General features: G+C 39.3%; 1 protein-coding gene across 7 annotated transcripts in view; it reads left to right on the forward strand.

Annotated features, from left to right (window-relative positions):
* The window catches only part of GRIA3 (glutamate ionotropic receptor AMPA type subunit 3), a 307537-nt gene that overhangs the window by 257134 nt on the left and 25224 nt on the right, over positions 1-25179 (forward strand). For 5 of the 7 annotated variants that reach the window (XM_054676683.2, XM_063804853.1, XM_016943286.4 and 2 more), the window contains one exon: positions 24196-24443. In XM_054676683.2, coding sequence (XP_054532658.1) covers positions 24196-24443 — 248 coding nt within the window. Of the gene's footprint in view, positions 1-24195; positions 24444-25004; positions 25120-25179 lie in introns of all 7 variants that reach the window. The other 2 variants (XR_010154884.1, XM_003317663.3) reach the window with 1 other exon arrangement.

Here is a 25179-nt window from a genome sequence, read left to right on the forward strand (position 1 = left end):
GCTTTCTTTCATATGCTTGTTGGCCGCATATATGTCTTCTTTCGAAAAGTGTCTTTTCATGGCCTTTGCCCACTTTTTAATAGGGTTATTTTTCTCTTGTAAATTTGTTTAACTGCCTTATAGATGCTGGGTTAATACCTTTGCCAGATGAATACTTTAGAAATATTTTCTTCCATTCTGTAGGTTGTCTGTGTGTTGACAGTTTCTTTTGCTGTGCAGAAACTCTTTAAGTTTAATTAGATCCCATTTGTCAATTTTTGCTTTTGTTGTGATTGCTTCTGGTGTGTTTGTCACAAAATCTTTGCCTGTTCCTATGTCCAGGATGGTATTGCCTAGGTTGTCTTTCAGGGTTTTTATAGTTTTGGGTTTCACATTTAACAGACTATTTCTTGTATCAGTCAGTAACATTGATTTTCCAACCCACTGGGTAAAGAAGTCTGTCCTGGACACTCTGGGAATAAAGGAAATGCCATTCATACTGAGCCCAGTATGCAGAAAATAAAGAAGACAGGTGATTTCATCAGGAACAGTTTCTAAAAAAGAGGGCAATTTAAAATTATTTGGAGGGAGAAAAGAATTCAAAAATAGTTCAAGGGGGATGTGAGAATATTTTTGTGGCCAAGAAAAAAAAAACAATGAACAATAAGACCATGGCTTTATATCACATTAAACCATGGCCACTATTGACTAAGGTAGTTAGTTTTCTCTAGTGTTCACATTAAGATTTGTTTGTGAGAAATAGCATATGTATATAAATTTGGGGGAGAGGGATTTAGGAGAGATAAAAACAATTAGTTTCTGAGAAAGAAATTATTGCTTTGGAACAACTGTATCATAGTAGAAATCAATATATAGACTGCCAAGGGTAAACTGGGAATCATTCCTAGAGATCAAGGTGCTCTGGACATGGTCTTATTTCTAATTTTAAAACTTACATTTTGCATGTGAAGGTGAGGTTCATTAAAAATGTGCTCTCCAAAGAATACTTTGCTTTCCTTTAAATGAGCTTCGGGAATCAATGTTGAAAAGCAAAATCCATCTACACTTTTGGCATACAATATCAAATGAAAGAGGATTTTATAGCAAATCTTTCATATTTAAAAACAACCTCATTACATTAGACATTGCTTTAAATAAAATAAACAGACCCTTTCCTGAACATGCTAGTATGAATAAGATAATCATAAAAAGAGTCAAATTAAAGCCCCTTTGCCAAGAAGTTTGAAGTTTGATTTCCAAATGTTTGTATTCGCCACCTTCCTCTGAACACACACACACACACACACACACACACACCCACAATTAAGTACTTATGATTAGCATATTATTGAAGTTTATTATATATGAAAGTCAGAGAGAATAAACTGCCCCACCAGCCAGATTCTTAAAAACACTTTTGCTCCATTTTCTTGGCCTGGGATTTCAGCCAACTGTACAAACAGGAAGGTTGGGAACACCATGGTCAATAACCAAGGAAAAATATAAATAAATTCAAGGAGACTTGGATAAATTCATACAATACGGATACGTGGAAAGTTGTTAAAGTTAAGGGACAGGTACTTGAAGGACACTTTCACTTTTAGAGTTGACATCCAGAAGACAACCATGGCTTCCCATAGTCCATAGTCCTGTCTTAAAACATTCTTATCTGGAACTGCCCAAAGAGCAGACCTATAGGGACTAGCCTATAATTTTTTACAAGATTGTTTACAAACACAGTTGTTTCTCAGTTCGCAAGAATTGAGACTATTTAGCCTGAAGAAGATATGTAGCAGCAGAATATATTAGAATTGTCTTCAAAAATTTGAAGGGTAGACATTTTAAAGATCGACTGGACTGTTCCGTGGGGCCCCAAGGGACAGAACAAAGATCAAAGAGTGGATATTACAGGGATAGAGATTTTAGATCAATGTAAAAAGAACATTCTAATATAGCAATCCATAGATAAAATGAGCTATATTCATAGATAGTGAGGTGTTCATCATTGAAGGGACTCAAGAATAGGCCACTTATCAGAGATGCTGAATAGAGGACTCAGTAATCTGATGAATGACTGTACTCGACCAGTGTTTTCCAACACTGTGTATATAAAATCATTTGGGGCACTATTTTAAAACATAGACTACTGGGTCTCATGCCCCACCTCAAGATGCTAATTCCATGCATCTGTGTTTTTCCAATAATCTGTGTTTTTAAAGCAGCATCCTAAATGATTACAACACAGGTAACCAAGAGCCACTCTTTGATGAATATTTGACGATTTTCTGCTTTGCTTTTTTTTTTTTTTCCCCCTATGCAAAGGATGCAGCGGGGAGGCTGGAAGTTGGGCCTGTGGTGTAGAGAGAAGCCTGAGTAGAAGTAGCTGGGGCCTGTCTGACATGAAGTGGTGTCTTGAGAGTGATCACAGCTGACCGGCTGAGGTCAAGCCACCCGCTCTGTGTGTTCCTGTCAGGGATTGAGAAAAAGGAAAAACCTTTCCTCTAATCAACAGGGACCAGTGGGAGATAATTGTTTCAGGGGCTGGAATCTGAGGTCGAATTGGCACTGTCGCATTGATGCTTTGCCAAAGGTTTAGGGAGCCCCGAATGAAGATCTCTATAGGGAAGCTCAAGTAATGGTATCTGGCTGAAGACTATGAACAATAACACACCCTGAAAACTAAAAGTAAGAGCAGAATTAAACTGCAAAGAGAGAAATCATGGCCAAAAGCCTTGAAAGGTTTACAATTTTGATCTTCTTCTCCTCTGATCCAGATAATGCCCTTCCTTTTCCACTGCCCATTTACTGGGTGAGTCTTGAGTGACCAGGACTGTTGTATTTATGTCTTTATGGATCTTTCAGAGAGCCCCCTGATTCCTATCCTAGAGGACTGCAGGTGGCCAGGTCCAAGTGCTGGTTATCAGTGGAGATCTTCAATTAGTATGACCTAGGTAAAGGTTGTGGGTAAAAGGAACTTCTTAGAAAAATATGGAGCAGATGACAAATATACATCAGGAGCCTGGAAACTCCTGCCCTTTGGAGAGAAGCTCTCTCCTACTTTCCTTTACCCGACCCTTACTTCCTTTTCTCTTTCCTTCCTTTACCTGCTGGGTCTTGGGTAGTCAGGACTGTTATGTTAGTGTCTGTACAGAGGCTTCAGGGAAACTCCCCACAAGCACTCCTACCTGAAAGAATTTAGATGAATAGCCATAGATATTAGTCGGCATGGGAAAATAAGAGCCACAGAACCTGGAAAGAAGTAGGGACATAAGCAACTTCATAAAAAGAAAGAAGAAAATGGAGTAGAGGAGCAGACTGGTCAGGAGCTTGGCAACTTATGCCAACCTAAAGAAGCTGTCCCACTGGCCCTTTCTGAGACCTAAGGGTCTCAGGTGGTAAGGACTTCTATGTTGGTGTTTTTACAGAGGTTTTAGGATGGACAAAAAGAAGAGCTACCCTTCACAAAGGAAAGTTCATTAAAATATGGTTGGAAGCTATGGGCAAGAGAAAGGTCCTTAAAAATGAAAAGGGACAGAATGAGAGATTGCACCAAGAGCTTTGAACTCTTAACCTTTAGCCAAAGATCTCTCCTACTATCATGTTATCCCTCCTCCCCCTCCCTCCTTCTTTGTCCTTACACTTGCCTTTTATGATGAGGCAGCTCTACTATGTGACTGCATTTTGGAGGCTTCAGAGAGCCTCATGCCTCCAAGTTCCCAATCTAGAGGACTGTAGCTGGGTAGACATAAACCTGGTTACCAGGAAGAGCTCAAAATTAGGAGGATGTAAATGTTATCAGGAAAAGAAACAGATTTTAAAACTGATATAGAAGGAAAAGAACCAGGAGCCAGGAAATTCCTGCCCTGTAGCCAGAAGCACAACCCTAATGCACAACTCCTTATTCCTTACTCCCTTTCTCTTTGCCTATTTGACCTGCTGGGTGTGGGCATTGGGTAATCAATGCAGTTGCATTCATTTACAAAGGCACTGAGGAGACCAGGGGTCCAACCTTCCCCACACAGAAGACTTGTGGGTGGACAGCCCCAAGTGACTGAATGGCAGGGTGAAGCCTCCTGAGAGTAAGTGGAGGTGATCTGTGAGGAGAATATGAGCTGCATACCCTCCTTTACTATCTTTACCAGCGAGAGTTAGTGAGGGCACATCTTTAAGAAAAGAGTGGTATGGTAGATAGTACCCAGACTGAAGTGCTAGCTCTTAGGCCTAAAAGAAAGAAGTAGGATTTCTGTAATCCTTTCTCCCTCCCTCTCTTCTTCCCTCCCTTTTGTTAATTCTACATTGCCATTGCCATTTTAACCTGCTATGGGTATTAGGCAAACAGAAGTGTGATCATATTCAAAGGCACCTATCCATGGAGTGGGCATAAGGTATCTTTTGAATACAGGCACCAGGGTGGCGATAGGAGAGTTCCAATTCTCAAGCAGGAGAGAAATGTTTTCCAGCCCAGAGGGCAGATTGCCCAGCCTTTATCTACATCAGCAGTTGGGCACAGTTGATCAATTTTCGAATCAGTGCAGGCTTTGCTGATTAAGGCTATATTATGGACATTGCTCAGCTTCATATGTGGTTAAGCTGGACCTGTTAACAAGGTACATAGAGTATTTCCACCACAAATTATTTGGATATCTGATGGATATTTAAGAGGAGCCATCCCTTCTTTCTAACTTTCTTTGGAGTGCCATCATCTCCCAAACATACGGATCCTGGCTTCTGCAGAAAAGAGAACTCTGTCCTTCCCCTCCCTGGAAAGTAATACTCCGCCTTTTATGAAGACCAGATCAGTTTTTATAAGGCTAGAGTTCAATATTTTTTCACTCTTTTCTACTAGGACCCTTGCTATTACCATGGATACCTATTTTGCCCCTTGACACTTTGGAGATGCAGTACAGTATCCATTGTACCAGGATCTCCCACCTTGAAGCTCTTTTTACTGGTTTTTTGTTGTTGTTGTTGTTTGCTTGTTTGTTTGTTTTGTCTTCCAGGCAATTTCCAGGCTTGCCTATCTTCCAGACCAAAGATTACCAAAAGCTAGTTAAAAATATTTGTTATCTTTAAGGCTTTCCCTTTCTTCCAAAATCTTTGACTATACAACACAGCAGGACCCTGCCTTAAGTAATCCATTAATCAGACAATTCACAACTGATGAAAGCAATAAATAGTAATTACTCACATTGGAAACATAATCTTCCCTAGAAAACAGAGATCCCTTAGTGCATTTAGTGCATTTGGGTGCTAACAGATCATTAACTACTTGTCAGAGAAACCTAGGAGGAGGGCTTTCAGAAATAAACATAAAACAGCCTATGCATCAATAGAAAAATAAAATTTGATTTTCAAAAACGAATCTAATTTATGGCACAGCTTTTTTCTAGGAATTCCCCTGTTATATAATGGAAGACATACTATTTTCTAGGCAAAGCAGCACAAATCAGGGAAAGGAACATTTAAAAGTGTTGGAAAACTTACTTGCCTATGTTGAGCCAATCTATGTAGGTATGGTTACATCGTTCTAGAAGTCTGGTAGTCAATCTCGGAGTCTCCTTTACACACACTGGTCATTTTTTCAATACTTTTGGATCCATGTCTTCCTAATGCTGGGCTAAATATTCAGCATGTGCCATGTTGCTAAAACAGAAACAATGAGAAACCTAAATGTTCTACATTCCTTGATTTTGAGTTTAAATTTGTAACGTTATTAATATTGCATTAATAACCTATTTTGCATATCTGTTTGATTGTACCATCTTAAACCTTCATTTAAACCTGGGGAGGTCAGCATGACTCCTACCTGCTTCTCACTAATAACATACTTTTCAGCGAGTAGATAATGAGTGACCTGGATAGAAATCAGTGGAAATGCAGATTGCCTTCAGGTGGAGAAACAGGCAGGAAATCCACTTTCTCCACAACACTGACAAGCAGTTTTGAGGCTGAAGGTAGAGAAAGTAAGCCTCAAAGAGAGATGACTGTTTAGGAAGGCTCTTAATCAAATATTCTGTTGTCTTTACATGTGGTAGTATGAAGGAAAAGTCATCCTAATGGAAATTAAATCTTGCAAGTGACTTTAAAAATCTTGGGTTAATAGAAATAAGTGATTTAATTATGGAGAGAAAAACAGATAACTCTTGGCTACTGATTATCCTAATGGGTTACAGGCCTGAATAAGCATTCCTTAGTTCGTTGAATTAACTACTGTTAGTGGCACACAGGTAAGGATAGGGGTGGGAAGTAGTGGGCAGTCAAAGGTCTGCCATTGATTGATCAGAGCTGGGATAGAAGGCAATCAGGTGAGTCTTAAAGGAGAACCACATAATTTTTTTTAAGTATTAATGGCCCACTCCACTTTTCTGGAATAACAAAATATATTAATAATAATGCCCTTGCTCAAGATATAGAGGGCCTGTTTTTCAAGTTACTGTATTTCTTTGGTAATAACGTACTGGCACAGAAACAGGGACTTATGTGAAATGTATTTCAAACCAATGTCTGCTAATAAATTATCCCACAGGCCATAGGTTTCACGGGTATTAGAAAATGCATGAGATTTGGGCCGGATGCAGTGGCTCATGCCTGTAATCCCAGCACTTTGGGAGGCCAAGGCTGGCAGATCACTTGAGGTTAGGAGTTTGAGACCAGCCTGGCCAACATGGTGAAATCCCATCTCTACTACAAATACAAAAATTAGCTGGGCGTGGTGGTGCACACCTGTAATTCCAGCTGTCTCAAAAACAAAACAAAACAAAAAAAAACACAACAAACAAAAAATAATACATGAGATTTGGAAATGCAACCTGGGCTTTCAGTTTCTCTCTTCTAAGTTCTTTACGATTCAACATGGCTTCCTTCTGCAGTTTGACTATTTATCTTCACTGAATAAAGGTGATAGCTGTATCAGAAACTCAAGTCAAACCAAATAATGGTGTGATTTGTTTACTTTGGAGGGTTTTCAGACTTTGGTTTTGTTTCTGTTCAACGGTGGTAATAAAAACATAGGTCTGAATATAAAACAACCTAGTTTTCTACTTGATTCTTGAAAAAGAAAAAAAACTTTGCTTCAGCTCATGAGTCTGTTTCTTATTTTTTGTTTTCTAATGGAGTTTGACTTGCAAATCTGCAATTTGGCAGCATTTATTTCTGTTTGGGGCTTTTGGTATAGCTTGGCTCAAGTCCCTGGTTACTGTATGACAGCAACCAAGCCAAATGGCTGTAACATTCAATCTGCCCAATTAAAAAGCGTTGGTTCCATGCCCCCTTTGGTGACTCAGATCAGGCAAATTTACTGTTGTTTTAATCTTGATTGTACTCAATTATTCAACCCATCTCTCAGAGCTGATACAGATAACTATTTTTTAAAAACCTTGGGGAATTGTGAGTGTTGTCACCTGGCTGCTCACTCCTTTTGGAATTCTTCCCTTGGAAATAAGAGTCAGAGAGAGTAGGTCTAAACAACTTAACGTAGCAACTCACAGAGCCAGAAAAAGATAATCAGGCTACGTAGAAACTTAAGGAGTGCACCTTTTGTTTTTTCCACAAATATTTTCTTCTATCTGCTCTTTTTGAAATAAAGTATGGTTCTTAAATAAGAACAGCAAGAATATTCTTCCATGGAATACCTAGACTCAGGAGTTCATTTATTTTCAATTTTACACAATTAGGATAAATGTAAAGGAAACAGTTTCTGCACGTGCCTAAGGAATTCTTGCCCATACAAATAACACAGCTTACCTTTCTCTAGAGAGGCTTCCATAAGCACAGGCTGGGGAAGCTATTCCAGAGCTACACACTAGCTCTGAATAGAGCAGCAGTTAATTCCCCAACCTACCCCCCTGTCTCTCAACCCAGATGATAGCCAGCCCTCCAAATGGTGCAGGCAGGATGTCCATTTGATGTAGTCATCACCTCCATAATCAGAGTAAACTAGAAAAATATTATAAAATAGGGAAAGTGGTTCTTGGTGCTGTTTTCTGCCTTTTAGTTCCTCTCTGCTTTTCCTTAAGCTGTAGGCCTATACTGTCCAATATGCTACCCACTAGCCACGTGTAACTATTTAAATTGAAAATAACTAAAATTAAAAGTAAATTTAAAATTCAGTATTTCGGTAGCACTAGCCACATTTCAAGTGCTCAATAGACATGTGTGGCTAGAAGCTACCATATTGGAGAGCAGAGATATAGAACATTTCAGAAAGTTCTATGAGATGTTGCTTCCAACTATTAGTTCTTTTAGCTTCTTGAGCATAAGGAACATGTTTTCCACATCTCCATTCCTTACAGCAGGTACCACAATTCCTGATACAACTATGGAATTGGGGAGAAACTAAGTGCTTACTATGTTGTCGTGAGCTATGTCAAATTCATTATAAGCAATCTCTCATTTCATTACCTCAAGAACACTATAAGGTGGGTCCTATTACCATCCCCATTTTTCAGAGGAGGAAACTGAGTCTCAGTGAGGTTGAATTATTTGCCCAAAGTCACACAGTTAATAAGTACCTAAACCAGGTCTTTATAACTTCAGGACCTATACTCTTAACAACTGCTGTGTACACCAAAAGAAAACTGCACATAACTACAAATTTCAACATGGGACAGACAGGCCCCTTCCAGAGCATTGGTGACTAGGTGGCTTCTCCACAGCACTCATGCTGGCCAAGGCAGAATAAAGACAATTTGAGATCAGGGCCTGAGCATGAAGATTGGGGGTTTAAATAAGTGTGCTGATTTGTGTTTGCATATGGCTATCAGATTAAGTGGCTATCTGACTACTTCTCTAATGAAATAGCAGCAAATTAGTAGTTTTATCTGCCATTTTGCATATGGAGACCATTGCCTTGACCCCAATGGTAAAGATTAGTGGAACCTAATCATTTCATGAAGTCAATCTCACTTGCTGCACTTATCAGAAGCTTCTGTAACTTGAGCTTCCATGGCGTGCAGTTTATGCCAGGACACGCAAATGCCAGAAAATCAATTTTCCTGCAGCTTTCACAGTCAGTGTGTTTGCCAGACAAAACTGCAGCCAGCCACCTTTTTTAAATCAGCATAGCACCTTTAGAAATAATACTTACCAGAACGCTCCTAACACAGCAAGGAGGAAAAGACTTAAATCTAAACCCAACTGTTCAAAATCGAGAGCCACAGGAGAAGGTGAAATATGAATATATTGAAATTGAACATTTTAGTGGCCCCATTTGGCACTGTAAAGTATTCTCTGCCAAGCATCTGTTGAGTTAACTTTAATTCTAATCTGTGCCACAGTAGCACTGAAAACACTTAATATGATACCATACTTCCTGTCACCCACATGTGCCCAGGCCCTCACGTGCCCCTGACATATCGGGGTGGCACTCCACATTGCCTGCCTGCCCCAAGACCTATCTTGATTCTCCTTCCTCTGGTATTCTTCTGGCACACATTCTCAAATAAACCAAACCACACAAAGGCAGTGGATGTGGGGTCGTGTTACCTTCCCATTTGCCATGAGTGCATAATCTACTTTATTGAGGACTTACTACTTGCCAAGAACTGTTATGGGTGCTTTACATGAATTATCTCATTTAGTAGTCTATCTCCATTTCAGAGATAATTATTAGAGTCTTAGAGAAATTTAAGTAACTTGACCAAGTCAAACAGAAGGCATGATCTCTAATGGTAGCATTTAGAGCCTGTGACAAGCTAGTGAGTTATCATATTGGTGCCTTTTACCTCGGAGCATCTTGCACAGGTTTCAAAGCTGAACCAAGAAAGAAGATCAAGGTTATATAAAATCGTGTCAAAACAACAGGTCAAAGAAGTAAACTTCACTCAATTCACTGATTTTGGTCAATGTAGCTACTAACGATCTTTCCACTGGGAGGCAGTGCAGAGTAGTAGAAAAAAACAACACAGGTTTTTGAAAGCCAGCACACCTGGATTTGAATACTAATTCTGTCCCCCTGCATCTATGCAAACTTGGAATTATAACTTTACCTCTCTAAGCTCTGGAAGAGAGAAGAAGGAGAATATAGACTTTGGTGTCAAATGAGCTGGGTTTAAATCTCAGCTACGCATTTATTCATTCAGTTAATATTTATTAAGTACATGCTATATGACAGCCATTGTTGTAAGGGCTCAAAACCAAAGTCCTTGTAATCACTGTAGTGGGTGAGACAAAATTAAACAAATTCTGTAAATAACATATATGTTTCTGTTGGTGTTAAGTGCAATGAAGACAAAAAGCTGGTGAAGAGACAAAATGTTGGTGTGGAGGTGCTATTTCATCTTGGCTGATTGTGGAAGGCCTTTCTGACATTTGATCAGACACCCTGAATGAAAGGAAGGAGCAGGCCATGAAAGTATGAGGTGGAGTTGGGTGGAGAGAAAAGCATTCCAGATGGAATAGCGTTAGCAAAGGCCCTGACATGGGAATACACTTGGTAGGTTTGAGGAAGAAGGTCCATGTGCTAGAGTGAAGTAAATGAGGGAAAGAGTGGTAAGAGATGAGAGCAGTGAAGAAGACAAACCGTGGTAAAAATTCTGGATTATATTCTGTTTGACAGAAAGTCACTTAACCGACTTTGAGCAGAGGAATGACATGATCTAATCTATGTGCAAAAGGATCAATCAGACTGCTATGTCAGGGCAAAAGTTGAGAAGCAGGGAGACAGACCACTTAAGAAGTGATTGTAGGCCGGGCATGGTGGCTTATGCCAATAATTCCAGCACTTTGGGAGGCCAAGGCATGAGGAACACTTGAGCCCAGAAGTTCAAGACCAGCCTCAGCAAAATAGTGAGATCTCCATCTCTACAAAGAAATTTTTAAAAAATTAGCTGGATGAGGTGGCACATGCTTGTAGTACCAGTTACTCAGGAGGCTGAGGTGGGAGGATCCCTGAGCCTAGGAATTCGAAGCTGCAGTAAGCTAGGATCACACAAGTGCATGCCAGCCTGGGCAACAGAGAGAGACTCTGTCTCTAAAAAAAAAAAAAAAAAAAAAAAATTAATTCAATTTAAAAAAGAAGCAATTGCAATATTTCAGGTGAACAATGATTAGCTTGAATTAGGAGGAGGGTAGGGAGAAGTGGTTGCATTTTGAATATAGATTGAGCTGACAAGGTGTGGAATGTGAGGCCAAAGAGAGGAGTCAAGGATGACTAAAAGGATTTTGACCTGAGCAACTGGACAAATTGGAAGGTGCTGCCATTTTCTCTGATGGAGAACACTAGAGGAGTAGCAAGCAGGGGTGGGGGAGAATCAAGAGATCCATTTTGGCCATGCTAAGTTGGAGATACCTATGAGATATCTAAGTGGAGATATCAGTTAGGTAGATGGATAAATGAATCTAAACTTTAGTGAGGTCAGAGCTAAAAATTTAACCAGCTGTATCACCTTGGAGAAGTAAAATAACTTCTATAAGTATTAGTTAACTTCTCAGTAAAATGGAGATAATATTGGTTTCACGAGGTTGTTTTAAGAATTAGCAATCATGTATATAATGCACGAAGCACCATTCCTGTTGCATGTAAGTGCTTAATAAATGGTAGCCCTCTCATTGTCAGTATTTATGCACTAATTGGTAGCTAGTTGTTGCAGCTGTAGGACCATTGTTGATTATTCTAAACACATCGTTGAATACTAGAATCACTTAGGAAGCATTATTTACAATGTTGACCCCGCCTCAGGCCAATTAAACCAGAATCACAGAAGCAGTTATCAGTAGCTTCCCAGGTACATAGTATTTCCTACTGACAAGCTGGCTTTAACAGAACTTCTCTTCAGATTAGTTCCAGCTCACCTTTTAGGAAACTAACACTCCCCCCCCCCCAAAAAAAAAACTCCAAATGGAAACTTTGGGCTCTTTTGGATAACCCCAAGCAAATTGCTTCTTCTTTTCTTCATTGTTTTTTTCTCCCCTTAGTAAGAAAATAATTCTCCAGGGACCTGGAAGTAACAGCCACAGTGGAAACAAAACATTGCAATTTCAGGATAGATTTTTCTTCTTAATAGAAGAACATTTTCCCGCTCATTTCCTAGGACCTGTATTGTCAGGTTTGGCCTCCACATTACAATTAATTGATTCAAGAATAACAATAGTATTGAACTTCTCTTTTAAATATCTTAGTAATAGAAAATAAAAATACATTTAATCCAGTTGGTCAATGGTAATTGGCTTTGGATTGCTGGAGATGCCGTTTCATTGAAAAATAGAACTCTAGAAGGCTGAGGGAAGTGACCTTGGAGTGTTCAATAGTGATAGCAGTCCTAGAAGCAATCCTTGATTGAGAGTCAGGGAATTGGAGGCTTTGCTCTAGTTAGTAGTGAAAGGGTGTGGCAGACACACTTTCTTTGTGACCCATTCTCTGTCTTGAAAATAGGTTCTGCAACTTTTACACTGTGGGTGGGACTGTAACTAGTTCAACCATTGTGGAAGTCAGTGTGGCGATTCCTCAAGGATCTAGAACTAGAAATACCATTTGAGCCAGCCATCCCATTACTGGGTATATACCCAAAGGATTATAAATCATGCTGCTATAAAGACACATGCACATGTATGTTTACTGCGGCACTATTCACAATAGCAAAGACTTGGAACCAACCCAAATGTCCATCAATGATAGACTGGATTAAGAAAATGTGGCACATATACACCATGGAATACTATGCAGCCATAAAAAAGGATGAGTTCATGTCCTTTGTAGGGACATGGTTGAAGCTGGAAACCATCATTCTGAGCAAACTATCACAAGGACAGAAAACCAAACACCACATGTTCTCACTCATAGATGGGAATTGAACAAAGAGAACACTTGGACACAGGAAGGGGAACATCACACACCGGGGCCTGTCGTGGGGTGGCGGGAGAGGGGAGGGATAGCATTAGGAGATATACCTAATGTAAATGATGAGTTAATGGGTGCAGCACACCAACATGGCACATGTATACATATGTAACAAACCTGCACGTTGTGCACATGTACCCTAGAACTGAAAGTATAATAAAAAATAAAAAATAATAAAAAAAGAAAATAGGTTCTGCAATCTAAAGGTGAAGGTACATAGCAAAGTCAGGTTTTCAACACACACACACAAACTTCTCCTCCGTACCCAATTAATGTGTCCACCATTAGGCTATCATTCCTTTAGCTGTGGTTTGATCCTGTGAGGAGATCACACTTTTGTATATTGTTCATCATTTCTACCTCAGTGTGAATGTTTCCAATTCTTTTCTGAGCACAGGATGGGGTGGGGAGGGCATCTTTTACCTGATAAGGCAAATGAAAGAGAGGTGGTACTGCCCACGCAGGGGAGTGAAAAATGAGGAGCATCTGTGAAAATAAAAGTTGACTCACAGTCTTGGCTTATAACAGCCATATAAGTTCAATACATAACGTTATACTCCTTATATATTTTCATTCTCAAAATAAGGAGAAAAAAATAATTTGTCAACTTCTGGTTTAAAAGGTAGGGTTTTCATGTGGACTAAGGGTAAGACACTTTAGTCTCCAATCCTACATTTCAGGGAGGGAATAACAGAAATATCATGCCCCTTGAAATGATGCTAAAGTATAAGCATCATTTCAATCAGAAAGCAGAACTTCTGTGAAGTCATCCCAACCCTACCACATGGCTTAACCTATCTAGGAATAGTGTACTGTTTGAGAGCAGACTCTGGAGCCTGAATGAGTTCCCAGATCCACCACATACCAGCTGTGTGGCATTAGGCAAACTACTTAACTCCTCTGTGCCTCTGTTGCTGCATGTTTAAATGGGGTAATATATAATAGTATAATCTATTTCATAGAGCTGTTGTGAGAATTACATGAGTTAACACATGTAAAACCCTTGAAATGGACCTGGAACAAAAAGTATGTATTCAATTAAATGTTAGTTATGATGGGTTTTCTTACTTAAAGATGGCTTAATCAAAGTCCATATAGCAGAGTTTCTCAACCTTAGCACCATTGACATTTGGGGCCGGATAATTACTGGTGGTGGGGGCTGTCCTGTGCATTGTAAGACATTTAACAGCTCCGCTGGCTTCTACCCACTAGATACCAGTAGCACTCCTCTCCCCAAGTTGTGACAATGAAAAGTTGTTGCCAAACGTCTCCTGAGAGGCAAAGTTGTTGCTTACTGAGAGACACAGGGGTAGAGGGTACTGTTTCCCTTCCTCCATTCTCCCAGAATAGAGCAATGGTACCTTAGAAACATTTTCTGAAAGAATGTGTTGACTCTAGCTTTCAAAGTCACATGGCCACTGGCACTATTTTCAACCCATTGGAATATGCTTAGTCTGACTCAGCAAGAGAAGCAGAAGATTAATCAGAACAGTAATCTGACTTTGCATACCAGAGAGGGACACTAGAAAGGTCTCAGGAAACTTAGCTGATTGTCACCTGCACCTTTGGAAAGGAGACATCAGAAATAGCCCTTCTTGAGGTGGAAGGAAACATGTCGCTGGACTTGTGAACACAGTTTGAAACTGTTAAGCAAAGTCATTTACATTTGAGGGCAAAACTTAATGTCTAGGCGAAAGGTGACCTCCAACTCCAATGAAGTTATCTAAAAGCCCAGCCCTCAAAATAACTCAGTCAGGCTCATAACACACAAGTAGAAAAACTAAGAATAGAAACCAGAATTTCTTTCCCTTCCTTTCCCCTGTGTTCACCAATACACAGTCTCATGACAGCTGCTGATTGTCTGAAGCAAAAGGACACAGACAAGCAGTACTTCTCTGAATGTTAAAAATGTGCAAACCTAAGTGAAGGAAGAAAGTGAAATTGGGGTTTTGGCCATGCTTAGAAATGATATCATTTGTTGTGTGCCGTGCTCCAAATCAAAATGGTAACTATTTCCTTTACTTTAGGGGGAAAACTGTAAAAATCAATGATTCCTTTTTCCAAATGCACCTTATTAGAGCTATTGACTTCTTCAAAACATAAGTGGAAGAAAAAAATGTGTCCGATGCATTTGGAAACCCAGATGTATTTTTCTTCTTTTGCCTCAAATTGCTCTGATCACTTTACATGGTGAAGTATGGACACTAAGGGCCTATAGCAGGGTTACAATGAGTGACAAGAATGTTCACTAATTCCAGTGCCTTAGTGAGAGGGGATTTGGAGTTAATTTACAATTTACCCCAACTTCAAAAAAAGCTTGGACAAGAAGCAAAAAATGTTTTTGGAGGTGAGTTGCCCTCTTTCATCAAAAAGGATATTGTCAGTGCTACAGCAAGCAAAAGAGGCTGGGGTTATCACGGGGAAAGATCTATCTGAAACCTTTCTAGTTGACTTAGATAGTGTCCCAGCCTTGTTCCTCATTAGCTGTGTGACCTAAGATAAGTAGTTGAGTCAATGGCAAATCTTTGAATTTCTGTATTGGAGACTCTTCAAGGTGGAGTTCTGGTTAGGCCTTATTTGGAAACTGCTTAGCAAGCACACAGCTTTTTTCAGGCTTGATTTATACTGAGGGGGTAGATTCATGGAAATGAGTGAGTAGGCTAAAGCCCACTATGGCACCTCTTGGCATTGCCACTGCACTTACCCTCCCTTACCCTCAGTTCCATCTTTTATAAAATGGGAATTCATTCTTTCATTCAATATATATTTATGGGGCACTACTGGGCACACACACCGTTCTCAGTGCTGGGGAGTAAGCAGTGAAAAAACAATAGCTACTGCACCCACCTCACAGGGCTGCTGTGGGGTTTAAATGAGATGGTGTGTGTTAAATCACCCTGGCACCCAGAAAGCTTTATGCAAATATAAAGTTTAAAGATATTCAGCTATCTCCTGCTTCTAGTCATGACAAATCTAAGGCCTCTCTGAATAAGGGAGTATTTGAAAAGTTGTATGGCAGGTAATTCTCACCACAAAAATCTCCTCTTCATGAGTCTAAACCAAGTGCTTGAGATTTCCACAGTTGGAGTCTTAACTTACAGAACTTAATTTCTGTAGACCTGAGACTTGTGACTACATTAAAGAACTTCAGAATGGGCCCACCCCAGCCACACCTTACCCCTCCCTTATAGTCCTACCCCACCCACCCTAGTAGGACATGCAAGCACATTGTCCTCTTCCAATCCCATCAAACATTAGAAGAGGCAAAGAAGAAAGGAGGAAAAGAGGGGGAGGTCAGGAGCTCTCCAGAGCTGTGGCATCATTGGCCTTCTTTCCTTCTAGCACCTTGCCTTGTAAGGATCACCTATCCATATCCTAGTATTGGTCAATTCTGTGAGGCAACATTTGCTCCTGAATGTTAGAGAAGGCACACAAGGCACACAGGGGTCCTGTAAGTGTTCCGTTCAGGCAGATGGAGGCCCAAAGCCACCCTTTTGAATTTTTACCACCTAGACACCTGAGCCTTTATTAAAAGCAGAAATTACAGAGGACGCTAAATAATTCAGAAGAAAAAGCAGATTGTAGTTTATAATTATATTATCTTAAAGATACAATCTAAAGAAAAAATGGACCAAATCGTCAAGCAAGAAGTAGTTCACAATAAACTCAGAGACAGCAAAATGAGTGAGGAAAAGTCATTTTTGTTTGAAACTCTTGCCATATTTCCCTTTCTTAGTGTCTCATACACAAGGCAGCCTTCTCCAGCCCTTGAAAGGCACCTTTTATAATGCCAAGAAGCCCACTCTCCTTTTTGGGGTACGAATCCCCTATTCAAATCAAAATGACCCCTTGCTCAGGGGTAACAGAAGCCATTATACTGTTAGTGAACACCTCTATGAGGACCATGACTGCTGATACCAGAAAAGGGGTACAAGTTATATCTCTGAGGGAGGCAGACAGTGAAACAGGGAGAAAGTGGTAGAAGATGAGCACCCCAAAGTCAAATCTAGCCCCTTTGACATGTATGTACAAGGCTAGTCCTGTACATACAATGATGGAAATGGACAAAATAGGCATGGTGGCAACAGTGTTCAAAAAAATAATTACATGCATAAAGCTGGCCCATTTTCCTTTGAGGAACACTGGAATACAAAGTGCCTAAAAGTATCTTCCCCGACCTCTCCTTCATTACATGTTGGGGAATAGAGATGTTACAAACACCAATACTGTCTTTACAAATTATGTAATACTTTGTCTGCATTCTGACAGTAAATTAATAGCATAAATGAATAGCATATTATGCTTCTGTTGATAAACATGCTTCCAATTTATTAGTCCATTTTGTTAATTCAGTTAATTCTGGACTATCAACATATGGGAAAGTGGATGTTGAATCCTGTCAAATTGAGGAATTGTGCTCATGTCAAGACCACGAGAAGAGATGGTTCCATTGTCCTTTATGTTAATGTCACTATATCAAGCATATTGTGCTCAATTTGGGGGGCCACATTTTAGGAGGGACTTTAAAAAATGAAAAGGTATCTAGAAGATTGTGACCAGAAAAGGTGAGTTGAATGGAATTTGTGTCATAAAAGTAACAAATGAAGGCCCTTAAAATGTTTAGCCTGCAAACAAGGCAATTAACAAGTGACACTGTGGCAGTAGATTCCAGGCTGTACATTGTGTCGGGAAGAGAGCATATTGATTCTGTATTGCTACAAAGAGAAAAATTAGGACCAGTAGGTGAATTTTAATATTCACTCATTCCACCGACACATAGTGAGAGTTTACCGTGTGCCAGGCATCATGCTACACACCCGTGGTGCGGTGACAAAAAAAGACATGATCCCTACTCTCAAGGAGCTCAGATTTGGCTGGGGATAACCATTGCAAAGCAAAATAATCAGTACTCCCTACAATGGAGAAATGGAAACAGAGAGGACGTACTGCCCAGTTCAAGCAGGAGACAGAAGTAGGATTGGAGAGGAGAGGCTTTCATTAAGAATATCAGCCAAACCAAAGGAACTTTCTATCAACTTGAATTGTCCCACCATGGAATAAGCTACTTCCTATGCCTCCTCTGAGCTAGGGAGTGCCTCTTCACCAGAAGCATTTAAGCAAGAAGCTATCACTTCACCGGGTGAGAGGCTGAACAAAATGGTTTTCAAGCTCTAAAATTCTGTTATTCTACTGACTCCAAGTGGATATACTATTGACCAAGTGGATATCCTATTTTATCTCACAGGAAAGCAGAAAATTTTATTCACCAAGTTTCCCCAGTAGCAGTGTTCTGGTTAATGAGGATTTTAATGTATAAGCCTCAACTTAACTGCAAAACATAAATGTAAAAGGAAAAGTTGCCATCCTGCCCATTCTCCTACACCAACAAAATTTTTAAAATCCAATTTCAAATGATAGTAATTTTTGTTGATGGCAGACCCTGGTCATTCACCAGGCATATGTCTGGAGATCCAAATATACAAATAATACTTAAGCATGTGATTTCTCCCATAAAATGAAGTAATGATTCCGTAAATATGGCACTGAAGTAATTTATAATACCATTAAAATAAATTCTGTCAGTAAAACAAATTATACTTTCTTTATTATAAAGATATGTAATGTTTTTCCCACTTCCTGTGTTTCAGGGATTCTTCTAAGTATGTATTAACCCATTTAATTTCTCCCAATAAACCTTTGAAGTATACACTTAAAAAATCATCCCATTTTATGGATGAGGAAATTGAGATACATAGATGCTAGATAATTTATGTACTTAGCAAGTGTGATTCAAACCCAAGCAGTCTGACTACATGCTCTTAAGCACTGCACTATATAGTTACTTTGAACTTACATAAAGAATAGTTTTATCACTAGAGAGCTACTATATGCACAATGGCTAGGAGTGAACAACACCATTGCAAAGAGACACAAGGTCTAAGTGGTAGGCTTCTGTATACCAGACTCACAGGGCCCAAGATTCAAATCTTCACATCAACAAAAAGACAAATTTCTTCATATATTTGACCTTCATGATGTATTACGAATAGTTAGAGCTACAACTGTTGAATCCATTAATGCTAAGGCTCTACCATATCTGCTATTTGGGATTAATCTGTTCCTTCTCCATTTATGTATTTCTCCTTTGGATTTCGGTTGCTAATTATCTAGCAGTGCTTAAGAATTTCTTATGGCCTTTCTTTATAACCATTGTTTGTTCCTTTTTAGGTACAAAATGGTGCTCTGTGGGATGAATGAAATGAATGGTGGTGGGTTGGAGAAAAATGAACTTGTTATTACACATCCTGCCCATAAATTGTTTAACTTCTCCCAGATGACAGAGCTAAGATTCAGTCCCTTTTATTGCCTTCTTTATTTCATCCAAAATAAGACAGAATGCAAAAAAAAAAGGAAAGAAAAAAAGAGGAAATGCTAGTTTTTTTCTTCTTTATGGTCTGAATGTTATACTGACACTTAAATACTAGTTGGAAAGATAAACGTTTCAGCTTAATTTCTCCTACTTATGAGTCATTTCTTTTCCCCCTTCTAATCTTTTTGAGAATTCAGTCATCAAAAAGAGTCCAATCATTTCTGCCACTAACGGACTTGTCATTTAATGTATTCATTAATATCTGCCACATGTACACATGTGCATTTAAAGGGCCTGCTTCAAGCACTGCTACTTATTCTCCTAGAAATGCATCATTACCTAAAGGAATAAACCTTTTAACCTGTATCAGCAATCAAAGAGCTCAAGTAAATGATGAAGTAAATGAGTCCAAATTATAGTGCACTTGGATCAGAATTCATGGACCCCTTTGCCCTTGGCTTATAAATTTATCTTTGGAAGCAATGGCCTGTTTGCAAATAGTGTAAAAGACAAATATGTCTGAAGTCTCCCCTTCCTGGACCCCCACTTTGTATTCAGGTCTGGTTGGGCCAAGATGAAGAACACAAAACAGCTCTTTATAAATGCACAAAAATGCATACCCACTACAGGGTTTTCTATAATGGCAAAAATAATGGAAATTATCTAAGAGCCCTTCAAAAGGGGTTGGGTAAATAAAACATAGTGTGTTCGTAGATTGAAGAGCTATGCAGCCATTATAAAGGAAATATGCTTATTCTAGTAAAAGTATAAAAAGGTGCAAGGGAATAGTAAAGGCTAAATTCAGTATCGTGGTTACTTTTGGCGAGTAGAGAAGAATATGTATTTAGGGAGGGGTAGATAAGCAGACTTTAACTAACTTCATAATGTTTAATTTGTTAAGCTTTATGGCAGGTACACAGGTGTTTTTACATTATTTTTATATCTTTCTGTGTATCGAATTATTGATTATTTTTTAATTCCTTGGGTAACCGACTAGGAAATGTCTACTGAAATAAAGTCCTTGACAATGTATTTCATTACAATGCTTAAAAATTGTCTTATGTGTCAAAAGAGGATAATGTAATATGGAATGAGCATAAATGACTATGGGTGAGATTTTAATCTTAGAAGGCCTTGATTGTTAGGGATTCTTTGGGGGGAAGTTATTGATGTGGGCATCAAAGGCAGACTAAGTAGCATTTAAAAAGAGGATTGAAAAGCATATATCCAAATTGGTTTAGCAAGGTACTCAGTGATTTTTAGAAAAATTTCAGCTCTAGAATTCTACAGTGCTATAAAGATAGTGCTGGTAGCCATTTTTACCTGAACTTCTGATATCTTTGACCAGCAATCTGGTCGTCACCATGGTCAAGCCTAAGCTTCAGTTATTAAGAAAACTTATCTTTAGTCTGTCATGTATAGAGTAATTTGCTGGCTGCCAAGAGGGCTAGCAAAATTAATAAGGTATGGACTTTGTCCTCAAGAAACACTCAAGTAACAGGGGAAGACAGACACATAGTCAACTCACCCTACTGCAATTAAGCTCTATAGCAAAGGTATGAGCAAATGGCTTTGGGAGGACACCCAAAGAAGCACTTCGTGGGGGCAGGAAAGGGTTAGGAAAGACTTCACAGAAGACATGACATCTGCTCTGGATCTTGTAGACGAATAAGGTAATTTAAGCAGAAGCAAAAGCATAACCAAAAGCATAAGACATGGAAGTGGCTTATTTCAGTGACCAGTGAATAGCCCAGCATGACCTAATCACAGGAGAGTGTAACCAAGATCATAAGCACTCTTGAATATCATACATAAGAGTTTGGATTTTTTTTCCTGTAGGTATTAGGGAACTATCCGAGGATTTTAAAGAATGAAGTAACTTGATTAAGTTTGCATTTTGGAAGAATCACTAGAGGATAAATTGAAGAGAGAGATGAAGCAGGGAGACCAGTTAAGAAGCAAGATAGTCTAGACAAAACAATGATGGAGCCTGACCAAGGGAGGGCAATGGTAATGAGAATGAAAAGAAGATGAGAGGACAGATTCTAAAGTCATTACTATATTAGAAAAAACATGGCAGAATGAGGGAGTGAGGGAAAAGTAAAACCAAACCCTTTAGCTTGGAGGTTAGGTGGTTTACTGATAGAATGTAGAAGGAAACCCAGGCTTTACAAGGTATATAATATAGATTTAGTTGGGAAAAGTTTAATCTGAAAATGTCTACAGGACCATCAGGTGGAGATGTCCATCATCAGGGCTTGTTTGCTATCTTCCCAAAACACATCTGGAATCCAGCCTTTTCTTTCCACCTCCATTGCTCCCACCCTAGTCCAAGCCACAGTCATCTCTCCTCTGGAATATCAGAATAGCCTCCTAACTAATTTCCCTTTCTTCCACTCTGACCCAACTCATAGTCTATTCTCCATATGGCAGTGAGAGTAATCTTTAAAAATTTAAGTAAGATCTTATCACACCCCTCCTCAAAATCTTCCAATAGTCTCCTATAACAGGTAGAATAAATCCAAACTTTTTACCATGACCTACAGGGCCCTACAAGATCTGGCCTCTGATTATCCACCTAAGCTCATTTCCTACGACTCTCCCTTTTTCTCATTTAATTTCAGCCACAGTGGCTTCCTTTGCTATAATTTGTGCAAACCAAATGTGTTCCCATCTCAGTGAAGAGTTTCACTGACTCTGTGAGGGCTTCCATGAGGGTCTGATTGCCATAAACACAATGCTTAATGTCCCTGGTGATCCAGCTGGGCGAGGTGGCTCAGGCCGGTAATCCCAGCACTTTGCCAGGTGAAGGTGGGAGGATTGCTTGAGGCCAGCAATTTGAGTCCATGGTGATAGTTCTGGAAGTTCCAGCCCCCCCTGGAATTATTTGGGCAGGTCCAAGCAGGCCCCAAGAAAGATGCAACACAGCCGGCCGAAGTCTAGAGAAGAGCAACTAAATAAATAATCAAGAAAGTTGGGGTGGGGGCCAGGAAACCCCACAAAAAGACATTTGAAAACATGGTATATGTTTATGGTTTCTGCCATGCTATCTCGACCTCTGGTCAAGTATCACCTTAGAATTTTTTTCTAGGATTTTCATTCCTAAGGACCTAGCTCCCAAGTCAATTGGAAGTTTTTGAGTCATTGAGTCTACAATTCTTTTATAGTCTCCAGAATGACTAACATAGGGCTAGAGGCACAGTAAGCATTTAATATATGTTCTAGGGACCACCTGAATTGAAATGAAATTTAATGGGATTATATGCAAAATTCAAAAAGGTAAAGATGAAGGAGACTTGACTTGGCAGAAAGAACTAAGTTTTGGTTTGACCTCAACCTGAGTTGATGGAAAGACTCTATTGACTCTATTATATTCTTCCAGTGCTTCTCAATAAAAAAAAAAAATTTATTGAAAGGATAGAGGAATGACTAAATATATTAATGCAAATTCAAGCAGCATTGGTAGAAAATAACGCTCCAGGTCAGGTGCTCACGCCTGTAATCCCAACACTTTGGGAGGCTGAGGAGGGAGATTCACTTGAGCCCAGGAGTTTGAGACCAGCCTAGGAAACATAGTGAGACCTCGTCTCTACAAAAAAATAAACAAAATTAGCTGGGCTTGGTGGTGCACACTTGTAGTCCCAGGTATTCAGGAGGCTGATGCAGGAGGATCACTTGAGCCTGGGAGGTCAAGGCTGCAGTGAACTAAGATCACAGCACTGCACTCCAGTCTGGGTGACAGAGTGAGACGAAAGAAGCAAAGGAAGGAAGGAAGGAAGGAAGGAAGGAAGGAAGGAAGGAAGGGAGGGAGGGAGGGAGGGAGGGAAAGAAAGAAAGAAAGAAAGAGAAAGAAAGAAAGAGAAAGAAGAAAGAGAGAAAGAAAGAAAAAGAGAGAAAGAAAGAAGACAAAGAAAGAAAAAGAAAGAGAAAGAAGAGAGAGAAAGAAAAAGAAAGAGAAAGAGAGAAAGAAAGAAAGAAAAAGAAAGAAAGAGAGAAAGCAAACAGAAAAGAATGCTCTAAAACAAGAAGCAAAAGTTTGTTGTTGTTTTTTTTTTCATTCTGTTCTGGTCATTTATTTGGGGTACCGTGTCTATTTCTATACACTCTAAATAGAGACAGACATTACCAACTACAATGTGCCTACGAGTGGAAAACCAAAGTTGTGAGAGTTCTGGAAACAATATCAGTCAGAGTTTCACCTGATGAAGAGATGAGAAGGGGACATAATAAAGGCCTTTCAATAATTAAAGAACCGTTGTACATTAAAAAAAAGAACCGTTGTAAAAAGGGACAGAATTATTTTACATAGCTCTAGGGGATAGTACCAGGGATGGGGGTGTGGATTAAAATACTACCTATTGAATACAATATTCACAAACTAGGTGGCAGGATCCGTACTCCATACCTTAGCATCACACAATATTCCTATGTAACACATCTGCAAATGTACCCCCTGTGTCTAAAATAAAAGTTGAAATTGTAAAAAGGAATGGGAGTTACAGAAAAACAAAGATCATCTCAGAATAAGGAGGTACTTTCTTACAATAATTGATGTCTCATGCTGGAGTGGGCTGACTAAAATGGCTGTACACTACCTCACAGTGGTCTTTGATTAGGCATATCCTGCTATGATTAGATAAACATAGCAGGATATTGTAGAGGAGATTTTTTCATTGAGAGGAAGGTTGAACTAACAAAGTGTTTTTCAAATAAGATTGCAACCAATTAGTGGGGCCATGAAATCCATTTAGTGGGTCCTGAGCAACATTATTTAAAACGAATTAGAATAGAATAGAAAATATCAGAGAGCATCACACATAGCAAGGATGAGTGTGGTTTTGAGAACTTGTTTTGGAAACAATGTTTACGTATGTATGAATGTGCCTACTAGGTTGCAGTGTAACGTGTTTTTTATTACTGTGGATTGCAATTAAAAAAAAAAACTACTGCACTAACCCTCCTCCAGATTGAATATCTGGCAGCTCTAAGAATTCTTATCTCTTTGGTGCAGAGATCCAAAATTGCTGTGTACGAGAAAATGTGGTCTTACATGAAATCAGCGGAGCCATCTGTGTTTACCAAAACAACAGCAGACGGAGTGGCCCGAGTGCGAAAGTCCAAGGGAAAGTTCGCCTTCCTGCTGGAGTCAACCATGAATGAGTACATTGAGCAGAGAAAACCATGTGATACGATGAAAGTTGGTGGAAATCTGGATTCCAAAGGCTATGGTGTGGCAACCCCTAAAGGCTCAGCATTAAGGTGGGTGGAATAATATAACAATATCCGTGTTGTTATAGTATTCCACCTACCCTGATGCATTTTGTTGTCATTTTCTTTCTTGTGGATTTTGAGGTAACTTTTAAAAGTTTAAAATCTACAATATTCCATGGAGTTAAATAAGACGGTAAATTATGGTTTCATCTATTTAATGCATCCATTTTTTTTAATGTTCTCTCTCTGTGTTGTCCTCTCTGACTGTTTGTTGCTGTTTTAATTTTACAGTTCAACGGCTTTTTCAATTTAAATGGTAAAAGCCAAGTTATGGTGCCATATGTGACGAATGTTAATTGCATGGATGTGGTGTTCTTGTTACTTTTTTTCTCAAAGACAATTTCCCCATCCCGCACACTTCAGTTTTGAGCAAATGTTATCCTCCATGCCACCTTCCAATATTTAACCCTGTATTTGCTGTACAGACATTTTTATAGCTCCACGTTCTGTGAAATTTAGCCAATTTGTCCTCTTGTGCTCCTTTTTATACGTTAACGATTTCCTAAGCATTTGTGCATTTTCTTACAAGTTATGTTTTATCGTTTCAAGAAATGCTGTTAACCTGGCAGTATTAAAACTGAATGAGCAAGGCCTCTTGGACAAATTGAAAAACAAATGGTGGTACGACAAAGGAGAGTGCGGCAGCGGGGGCGGTGACTCCAAGGTCAGCCTCAATGTCACCACAACCGGGTACCCTTAGTGACGAGTAATCGGCAAGACTGTT

Source organism: Pan troglodytes, chromosome X (genome assembly GCF_028858775.2).
Source record: "Pan troglodytes isolate AG18354 chromosome X, NHGRI_mPanTro3-v2.0_pri, whole genome shotgun sequence".
NCBI classification, from domain to species: Eukaryota; Metazoa; Chordata; class Mammalia; order Primates; family Hominidae; genus Pan; species Pan troglodytes.